The 10,580-nt window shown below is 39.5% G+C and overlaps 1 protein-coding gene and 2 long non-coding RNA genes across 3 annotated transcripts; 2 read left to right on the top strand and 1 right to left on the bottom strand.

The window, feature by feature from the left end:
• Positions 1-815: 815 nt before the first annotated feature.
• LOC112429909 (uncharacterized) lies at positions 816-3,356 on the top strand. The gene is made up of 8 exons (XM_024801154.2): positions 816-877; positions 1,591-1,616; positions 1,926-2,011; positions 2,160-2,192; positions 2,285-2,374; positions 2,786-2,857; positions 2,966-3,054; positions 3,167-3,356. The coding sequence occupies exons 2-8, from the start codon at positions 1,610-1,612 to the stop codon at positions 3,354-3,356; spliced, it is 567 nt and encodes a 188-aa protein (XP_024656922.2). The 5' UTR covers positions 816-877; positions 1,591-1,609.
• A 198-nt stretch (positions 3,357-3,554) lies between these two features.
• LOC112432658 (uncharacterized) lies at positions 3,555-5,819 on the top strand. Its single transcript, XR_013098228.1, has 5 exons — positions 3,555-3,644; positions 3,724-3,776; positions 3,888-3,966; positions 4,932-5,125; positions 5,234-5,819. It is a non-coding gene; the product is annotated as an uncharacterized LOC112432658 (long non-coding RNA).
• Positions 5,820-6,986: 1,167 nt separating this feature from the next.
• Positions 6,987-10,015, bottom strand: LOC143418299 (uncharacterized). The gene is made up of 4 exons (XR_013098227.1): positions 9,705-10,015; positions 9,221-9,331; positions 8,606-8,772; positions 6,987-8,273 (listed from the first exon to the last, which is right to left on the bottom strand). It is a non-coding gene; the product is annotated as an uncharacterized LOC143418299 (long non-coding RNA).
• Positions 10,016-10,580: the final 565 nt, after the last annotated feature.

The raw sequence follows: 10,580 nt of genomic DNA, 5'->3' as shown, positions 1-10,580 counted from the left end.
GGTCTTTTTGGTGTTTAAGACCAAGTTATTGTCGTGGCACCATGACTCTAGTTGTTGCACCTCTGTCCTATAGTTTGTCTCATCATTGTTGGATATAAGTCCGAGCACTGTAGTGTCATCTGCAAACTTAACAATGAGATTGGACGCGCATGCTGATGCTGATGCTGAAGACGCTGAAGACGCTGCTGCAGGCGATGGTGCGGATGCTGAAGACGCTGCTGCAGGCGATGGTGCGGATGCTGAAGACGCTGCTGCAGGCGAAGATGCAGACACGAGGGCTGGACCAGACGAAGATGCAGACACGAAGGCTGGACCAGACGAAGATGCAGACATGAAGGCTGGACCAGACGAAGACGCAGACACGAAGGCTGGACCAGACGAGGACGCAGACACGAAGGCTGGACCAGACGAAGACGCAGACACGAAGGCTGGACCAGACGAAGACGCAGACACGAAGGCTGGACCAGACGAGGACGCAGACACGAAGGCTGGGCCAGGCGAGGCTGAAGCTGGGCCGGGCGAGGACGAAGCTGTAGCTGAAGCCGGGCCAGGCGAGGATGAAGCTGAAGCTGGACCAGGCGAGGATGAAGCTGGGCCAGGCGAGGATGAAGCTGGGCCAGGCGTGGATGAAACCGGGCCAGGCGTGGATGAAACCGGGCCAGGCGAGGATGAAGCCGGGCCAGGCGAGGCTGCATCCTCAGGGTGAGGCGTGGCAGTAGCAGGTGGTAGCGCTGCAGGTGGTGGTACTGCAGGAGGCGGCGCTGCAGCCACGGGTGGTGAAGCAGCCACAGGTGGAGAAGCAGCCACAGGTCACAGAAGTCAATTCGCCTGTCCGCCGAATTTGAAGTCAATTTAGGATACTTTCCTTTAATAAACGGTAAGCATTATACATATGTTCCTCACTTGGCTTGCTGTTTGTTTGCTAGCGATAGGCTACTTGACGACAGCATTAGCTAACCAGTGTTCTCTAGACCAGCGTTCCCCAACTTTTTGGGTGTTTCGTGGCCCGGGGGTTGGGTCAGGCAAAATTGCAGTAGCTTCCCTGATCATTTTACAAACATAAGTGAAGAGAATCTGGACTAAAAGGCCTAGACTTATGGTTGTGTGCTGAATCTATGAATCAAACTATCACCTGGAAACATAATTAACTGGTCCATAGCTGTGAAACTGGACATGAGTTCTTGATTCTATGGAGATTAACAGTAATCCAGAAATTTACAAATTTGTCCCAGGGGCATCGCGTAAATGTTGTCCCTGGGACATCGCGTAAATGTTGTCCCTGGGACATTGTGTAAATGTTGTCCCTGGGACATCGCGTAAATGTTGTCCCTGGGACATCATGTAGAAGTTGCCCTGGGACATCGTGTAGATGTTGTCCCTGGGACATCGTGTAAATGTTGTCCCAGGGACATCGTGTAGATGTTGTCCCAGGGACATCGTGTAAATGTTGTCCCTGGGACATCGTGTAGATGTTGTCCCTGGGACATCGTGTGATAGCTTGTAAATAATGGAATGAAAATTATTGATTGTTATTAACTTGTGAAAAAGAAGTGTAACAAATCCACATGTTATGTTCTTACACCCTTACAGAAACTGTGACTCCTTCACAATGTCAGGTAAATGTCAACTCATGTTGAATAATCAACTAATCAAGCCTTTTATTATCACATGCAATGTTACACGTACAACTGCAATGAAAATTTCACCCCCTTCTGACCATACATATATTGCTTAAACATCACATTGGGAAGACAGGTCGGAAACAGTTAGGAAGGTCAGAAAACAATTTAATTAATAGATGAGGGGAGAGGAGGAGAAAAAAGAACTACAACCAGACAAAGCTCCTAGAAGACTGAAATGGATGATGGTTGCAGCATGCAAAAAGAAAATGATATCTGTTGACTACAGCATATGCTTTCTCACAGATTACCTTGTGGGAGTAGCTGGACCAAACTCTATTGGTATTTCAAGTTTGAAATCCCTGTTTGACCAGACTAACATTTCAGATGAGGTACCTCTTGACATAAAAATCCTTTTATGTTGTCATAAAACTAATGTTAAATTCTGCTTTAAATACACTTTATTGTACAATTTACTTAATGAATCGTATTCCTTAGTTCTGTTTTTATTTATATGTATTTATTTATTTGTTTTATAAGGTAATAGATGGCCTAATCTATTTGCAGTGTGAGGTATGTTGAAAAGCTTGTTTGATCATAATGACATAGCATGTTTACGTTTTTTGTAATGTATTTGAAAACATGTATTTATGTTATTTTTATAGAATTTCCCTCACATTTATCCAATACCAAGCCAAATCACTGGAAAAATTTTGGATGGGTCCACAAGAGCACAAAGTGCATACTTTTTGAAGGTATGACTTGGACTGTGGTAACTATGTTCTTATCACAAAGGGTTTATAAGTTGCCACTATAAACAAACAGCATTTTCCAAAATTGAAGCCTTGTCAGAAGAACCTGAAAAATACCTTTCTGAAACCTTTTCTGTGTAAAGACTTGTTCAAAAGCAATGCACACAGATTAAAACATTTCTGTCTTGGCCAACTGATAAAGAACACCAAAAATTGAGTGGTGCGTGTTGAGTCTGTGGTCTTGATTTGTTTTGTACACACTATAGAAATTAATTAATGTAAACAAAAAATGACACTTTCTATATGTTTGTGTATCTGCAGAATTAATCACAAGTCTCACCTGACAAGCTTTCGCAGTTTTGCAGTGTCATTCTTGACAGAAAAACATACTTGTCACATTCTTTTTATTTCCAGAAAAACATCTTTCAGATGTATGAGAAATTGATTGGAGCCTGTCTGGAAAACGGCAGCCACTGGACCTTGTTTGTAAGTTGCACAGATTTTGCACTCTCTCTAGTGCATGATACTTTTCAATGTCCCTCATTAGGAAAGCTCAAGGCCCAAGCCTACCATATCCATCTTTTTACAAAACAGTTTTGTGACATACCCAAGAGGACCATAGTCTATATGAATTCATTTGGCGAGTCGGAGGTCAGAAAAAGTGCGGTGTTGAAAAACTGGAGGTAATTAATTAACATATTTAACATAACATATTTAATTTAATTGAAATCATTACCGAACGTGGTTATTGATTTCTCTATATGCTTTTTATTTGTAATAACTGCGATCTCTCAGCTCATTTGCTTCAGCAAGAGGCTGCGCTGGAGAGTGGACCTTGTCACATGTGAGCCACCCACATCAACAGGATGGGAACTCATGTGGAGTGCATGTCATAATGGTACTGAAAACTATAGCTTTTACCTATATAAGTAATGTTTACATTTTTGCCTATTCAGTTTTTAAAGCCTTAGAGGCAGGATGGTAAAATCTCAAATTTTTTTGTAGATTGAACCATTTCAGCAGTAATGCTTTGCTTTGGTTGCTGTTTTTTTTTTTTTTTTCCTCGGGGGGGGGGGGGGGGGGGGGGGGGGGTTAAAAACAAACAAACATTTCTTTGTTAATCTAATTCTTTTTGTTCTTTTTTTTTTTTTCTTCTTCGTCAATTATTAGTTTGCCCACTCTCTCATTGACGGTAAAACACAAGTGGAGGAGTACAACACTGAAATCACAAAGCTCAGGTCCCGACTTTGCCACTACTTATTTTCCTCAATAGGTACAGATAAAATTAGCTGCCTTCTTTTTCTCTAACATTGGAAAATGTAACTTGTACTTAAACAAATTATATTTTGCAGATCGAACTAGGAAGTGCAGTCAGTGCTGGTGTGTGATTGCAGCCAAAGACCGGGTACACTATGACATGTCCTTAGCCATATATATTGTTTATTTAATGGACTTTGTTCATTTGTTTTTTGTTTGTTTATTTCTTCTTCTTCTTTTTTTTTTTTTTAATTCACAGGTGCAGTGCCAGAAATGTGGTGCCTACAAGCACATGCGTTGTTCAAAGTCTGTTTGTGGCATCTGTATCTTCTGTGAGAGTAAGTCACAATATAACTAAACAATGTCCAAAAATGTTTAAAGTGAAATTTTTTTTCGTAATTTTGCCTTTGCACACCAGGACTGTGTAATTAAAGTGGACGTTTCAAGATCCAGTTTTTACACAAAACTATTTTAGACATAACTGTGTTGTATTGTGGGGATTTCTCTTCACAATTAAATTGATATAGTGCTGTTTATATCATTCTTCTTTATGTAACAGCACAGTGCAGCACAGCAGAGGGAAAGGAGTTGTGCAGCATAGTGAGTGGCTATACAGGAGGAGCAATAGAAGTAGCCAGTGAAGAATGTCATCAGGGAAAGCATCAGGCAGCGAATGACAAAGGAAAAGTTCCTAAGGGAGAGAACATCTGCAGCAAATCGACAAGTAACAGTGAGATAGGAAGACTGACAGTCAGAGATGAAGGTACACAGACTGAAAGAGATGAAGGTACACAGACTGAAAGAGATGAAGGTACACAGACTGAAAGAGATGAAGGTACACAGACTGAAGACAAAGAAAAAGAAGCAGAAGTATACGGCACAAGTCTCAGTACAGATAATGCTGCTGCTGATGATGTTGACAGGATCGATGCAGATGCAGAATTTCAAACTGATTCAGAAGGAACTAGTACAGTTTACAGAGTGCATGGTCGCTTATCTGTACCAAGCTCAAAAAAGAAAACCTACACAATAACAGAAGACGAGATCAAGCGCAGAATCAACGCAGAGAACATGTCAGTTCATGTTTTCAGAGGTTTGATTGGGGTAGGTATACATTTCGTGATTTTGATGTCACCTGAAATAAATCCGGGTTACTCGTATCAATGAAGTGACAATGTGGCTGGAAATTGTGCATTTGCTGCAACATATACACAATTACACCATGTAAACAAAAGCATTTAACTTTGTGCGCGTGTGTGTGTCTCTCTCTGCTCTTTTGGTGTTTGCACTTTTTCTTTTTTAGGGCCGTAAAGCCAAACTGCCCGCAATGATTCTTGACAGGCCTAAGAAGGCCAAAACTAAAGTAACGGTGTTTAGTGTTCTGAGTGAAGAGGAGGCTGGGGAGCTAGCCCTCGGGTTTGCCGGAAGATTGGCCTGCGATGTCACAACAGACATGGTCTGTAAAGGCATCGACCATTCAAGTGCTGATATGACAAAGTAAGTTAGTAAAACAATATGAAAGTTGTATCTTTTTTGGTATTATTTGTCACTTCCCCGTATTTGGGTTATTGGTGTAACATTGTTAATCTTACTTTCTAATAACAGACAGACTCTTCTCAAAATCCAACACAATCTTAAACATGAGCTGACTGATTCCTCAACCTTCAGTTTGCTGACACACACCTTTGGCCCCGCTGCACTGGATTCTGTCATTTCATTCCTGTGTGAAAAACTTGATCTTGTCTCTTAAATAATGAAACCTTTTGTGACTTTTGTTTGTTCTGTAAATCAGAATCTTGAAAATTGTTCATTGTTGTTCTAAGTTTGTGTTAACTATTTGGCAAAAATGATTGGTTCCTAATCCAAACAGCATAATGACTGTTCTAACACATATCTTAAAAATGCTACAAAGAAAGAAAATTATCACATATGTTTCAATATGAATGTAATTGTGTCACACTCGGTTTGTAGTAGCTTTCCTGTTTTATTTTGAGTTTTGGTATGTTTACACTGTTATTTTTATTTCCCGTGTGTTTGTCTTCCCTTATTAGTTTTACTGTATTTAATTAGTCTGATTTAATAACTTATAATTATTTACTTTCCAGTGTGTATATATGCTCCTCGTTTGGATTATTGTTTGTTTGAGTTCTGCCTGTCTTTTCTATTAAAGATTTGGACTTTTGGACTATTAGTGGACCTCGTAGGTTTTTATTCTGTTCAATTGGTAATTGACTGGGTTTAATTTAGTGGCCTGGAAAACAGGCCGGAGGGGTCTGGTCATTTTAACCCCCTAAGACCCGAAATCTTCCATGGCATGCATTTTTAATTTCTCTTTGATATTTGGGCCGATTGGAACCCGATGAATGTAAAAAGAAAGAATTACCAGGTTTTGTTTTTTTTACCTAATTTTTGTTTCTGAGAAAAATGAGAGCCACATATGAGGACATTAATTTGAAATTTCGATAGAACAGTTGCAGTATAATGTCCTCGTAACTGTATATCAGGCACTTGTTGATCAAGATTTAGTATTTTGGTCTAAATAACCCAAAATGTGATGTCCACATGTGTGGACGCCAGGCTGGAGTAAAGTGTTAGAGCTATTTATACCTATGTAAACTTTTATACACTGGTTTTTACCTGTCTTGTTTCAGAAAGGTTTAAAAGGGTAATGTCCACAGTTTATTTGTTTATTTATTTGTTTGAATTCAACATATTTTATTAAAGTAATTGAGCTTGAACACAGAAAAAACTGAATCAAATAATCATAAAATCAAATCACTTGCACTATACTGAAGTCTAATCTACTCTGAGCTAATGCCGGTTTCCAACACTAATGATCGGGTGAAGGAGAGAGATGAGGGTGTGCACGGCCACTGGTGCTCTTATCCCTGTTCTTTGTGATACAATCCAACAGGAAAGCAGTCAAACCCTTGGACATTAGCCAAGTTAACGTTCACAAATATATACACACAGAGGAACTCTGAGCCCCAATGTCAGCATTAGCACAAACATGCCACTTCATACCAAATCTCAGTGTAAGGTCAGGTGTTAGTCTCATTCCATTATTCTGGCTATATTTTCTTACTCATTACTATTAAACTTATACTTAAGACTAACTATTAACAAAATCACACCCCAATAACTCTGTTATTACACTTTGTATTTAATCATAAAAAGGCTGGATGTTGAAACCTTTTACTTCTATTTTGTATGAGCCAGGATTCTCAACAGCTGATACTCTATGTCCAAAAAGTGACAGGTATCGTTTTATGGAGCAAAAAACTTAAGAGCGCATATTTTATAAATAATACCAACAATTACAAATGCAGACCTTTAATAGTAATAAGTAATCCTTTATCTATAATGCATAGCAATATAAAAATAGTAACATATGAAAATATTACAATGGGCACAGATGAATTTGTATCAAAAACAGCAACCAAGCCAAAGTAATGAATAACACACATAAATAACAACTGCTTGAGAGAGCAAACAATTTCTTTTCATCTGTTCCTTGGCAGAAAGTTAAGACAGCTATTCAGCTTTAGGTTTCAATAAACAGAAGTAATGGATGCAGTCCCTTTGAAATGTCTACACAAAAGTCTACTTGTGCATATACTTAGCTTTAACTCTTCTCTTTTTTGTTTTGTATTCCAAAAGGTTTTCATTTTCTCCAGAGGATGTCTCTCTTTCAGTGGTTATCGACTGTTCACATTCATTTTCAGACTGTTGGAATGTCGATGCTGGCCGAACGTTTCTTGCTAGAATACAATGGCCTAATTTTGCGTGCATTATCTGTCGTCTTTATTTCGTACTGGAATATACTTTTGCCTACTTGTTTTGTTTTTAAGACATTTGTATGCAGTTCATCTATCATTGCAGTAATACCCTCTGGAATGAATGCCCACTGTTTAACTGTGTCTAAAACAGCATTTAGTTTTCCAACCGCATCTTCTGTGCATTTTTTGTCTGTGCTTTCAACTACAGGAGTGTCATTCAAAGTTGATAGAGGACTTTTCAGAGAGTTTTTCATTTGTTTAAAATGGCTACAAGCCACCTTCAGGCAAGCACATGTGTTATAGTGAGAGAACGTACAACAAGTGCACTGAAGTGTTTCAGCCGATGCAAAAAAAACACAGATTTCCAAACAAACTTGGCATTTTTATCACTTTCAAGTCCTCACAGTGTACAAAGTAATGCCTTTCTTTCACTGCAATTCTTGCCAAGGTAGAAATGTCTGTTTCCATGTTTGGATAGATGTCATTGTCAGCCTCTGCTAATTTTGCAAGTAACACTAGATGCTTGCAAAGAAGTCCTCGTAAGCCATATGTACAGTTGCAGTAGGACTCAACAGGGCAGACATCATACACCATGTCTTCTCTTGACTCAGATGGGACTTGATATGCATTAACTCCATGGCTGTTCTGGACTGTAATTTTAAGAGCCCAACCACTTTCCATCAGTCTTGAAGCAGAGTCTGAAACTTGAGACAAGGTGTCAGCAAACCTGTTTTTCATGCGGCCCACATCTTGCAGGGTTTTTATGACTGAGAAGTAGTCGTCGGCCTAGGAGCACTTCAATCAGATCATCCAGACGCCTATTCTTGTAGCCAGATAAAAACTGGTATTTCAGGCGGTGGAAAAATCTGAAAAACAGTTATTTGAAATGATTAGTAACTGTAATTGAAGGAATTTAAAGTTTTAATCAAGACTGTATTATTTTTTTAAAAATTGGAATACCTATTGCACACGTCTTTTATAAAGGAATGCTCTGTGCCGGTTTAGCTGATTTAGGCAAATCCACCTACTCTGTTTTTTGTTGTGATAACATAAAAAACGCTGCTAGAATTTAAAGGATTTGCCTAAAACCTGTTCTGGCAATGACATGACGAACCTACTCAGTTTAGCCTCTTGGATTAAAGCATAATATCTTTTTTTCAGCAATACAATTGAATGAGGTCAAAATAATAAATCATACCTTTCAATCACATTGTTTGTTTCAGAACGAGCGTGACTGAAGCGACGGCCGTAGTCACACCACATGTGGCCAATGCCTTCCCAGTGCTTCTGAAAATACTGGCACACCAAAGGGTATTGCTTAAATGTCTGGCAGAACTCTGCTGATGTGGCTTTAAAGTCGTCCTCCTAAGAGAATTGGATGCAACAGAATATATTTCAATCCATTTAACAGACCTATTGAAATCTTTAATATTATGTATTGAAGCCCTTTTCCTTTTATTGAATAACATTAAGAATTTTAAGTTATTAATAATATGTCGTGTTTTTGTATTAAGAAGCAATTATTTCTTCCCTTACAATGGCTAAGAAGGAACACTAAACCTATAAGCATATTTGGTTTCAGCATCTGTCTGTGAAAGAATCCCACTCACAAGTTCTACTGCACAGTGGGTGACACAATGATGTTCTGCACAGCTTAAGTACTTGTTTTGATAAGCAAGATAAGAAGCCAGTTTTAGAAATTGTTTCAAAAATCTATTTTGTATCTCTCTGTAACTTTTTTTAGCAACTGAAAGTTAATATGCTCTTAGTGTAATCAAGAAATCAAAATGTGAAATAGACAAATTACACTTACAGATGTGCAAGCTTTCAGCTTACAAAAGAAAGAAATGATTTCATTTCTCTTTTGGGTGTTAGAAAGCCCATGGACCCCGGACTCTGATTTTGAAAGCCATCGATTAACAGCCTGTGAATGTAAGAGAAAAAAAGTTAATCTGGAGAGAGAGACAGAGGAGCAGCTGTACAAAAAGCATAAAAGAAAGCTGACGTCCAAAAATAACTTTGTCACTCACTGGACAAGAGGACCTGTGCATTACAGAAATCAACCAGGCAAACATATTTTTAAATGTCAAAAAGAGCTTTGGGAAGCAGCCACCAGAAGATGAGTGCACTGTGGTCTTAAATGGATGGACATAGTCACTCAACATTTTATCCCTTTATATTCATTAACCTGAGTAGGTGAATATCACAATGAGGCAAATCATAACAACAGGACCCTGTTGTAAAAATGTGTTTCAGGTGCATCTTAGACAACGTGAAAAGAAAACAACGTGGTTTACCTGCAAGACATGGTACCAGCATAGAAGGATAGCTGACTCTGGAAAAACCTTCTGCAAAGCATTTATTTCCGCAAAGTCTTTGTCAACCATAAATGCTCTACAGAAAAAAACAAAACACTAAATGAGATTAAACAGTATGAAAATGTTTTTGCTATCTCAAAGCACCACTTCAATGCCAAATTAAACATTTCAACTCACAAGTAGATATATAAAATACTGCATACAGCCTATAGGAATAACTTTAACAACTGGAAAGGAAAGTTTTTTGCAGCCCATGCTGCAGCTATAGCATTAGATTCTGGCATGTTATAACTTTTTTGAACCGCTTGCCTTGGGGAGGCTAGCGGTTGAGCTACAGACTGGGAGGTTTGTGGCTGGACACAGAACTGAGCTGGAGAATGGCGATAAAGTCCTGGCTCAGAAGGGGCGGCAGAGAAACAGTCTCTTGGTTTTACAGAGGGTTTGTACACGCCCACTTGCGAAGGATCTGTTACCACGAAGGTGGGTAAGCGACCCGTACAGTCTCCCATCCCGCTCTGAATAGCCCCAGAAAACAAAGTCCTGTAGCCGCCTCTCTATAGCGCGCTGGGACTCCCCGCCCGGGTTTTCCAGCCACAGGTCGATGAGCTCCTGTGTGGCATCGATGAGATTCTCCCGTAGCTCCTTAGTCGGATTAAGCGCTGCTGGGTCCATTTCGTGGTCGCGTCGTACTGTCACGGTTCGGGGCAGCGGCCGTGTGAAGAGTGGAAGGAGGACTCAAATGCAGCACTTATTCAGACGTGAAGGGTGATTTATTAACAATACCAGACATAAAGTGGAGATGGCAAACAGAACTAAGGACGAACTAAACTGGGATAAACTACACAAAGGAGTGGC

Source organism: Maylandia zebra, linkage group LG4, assembly GCF_041146795.1.
Source record: "Maylandia zebra isolate NMK-2024a linkage group LG4, Mzebra_GT3a, whole genome shotgun sequence".
NCBI lineage: Eukaryota > Metazoa > Chordata > Actinopteri > Cichliformes > Cichlidae > Maylandia > Maylandia zebra.
The sequence above is the reverse complement of the archived record's forward strand: the minus strand, read 5'-3'. Positions and strand labels throughout refer to the sequence as shown.

Bases quoted from the DNA above. Each gene is read 5' to 3' on its own strand.
- LOC112429909 (XM_024801154.2), top strand. The intron at 2,012-2,159 runs GTACCTCTTGAC...TTGTTTTATAAG, and splicing joins AGACTAACATTTCAGATGAG to GTAATAGATGGCCTAATCTA. The intron at 3,055-3,166 runs GTAATTAATTAA...GCGATCTCTCAG, and splicing joins GCGGTGTTGAAAAACTGGAG to CTCATTTGCTTCAGCAAGAG.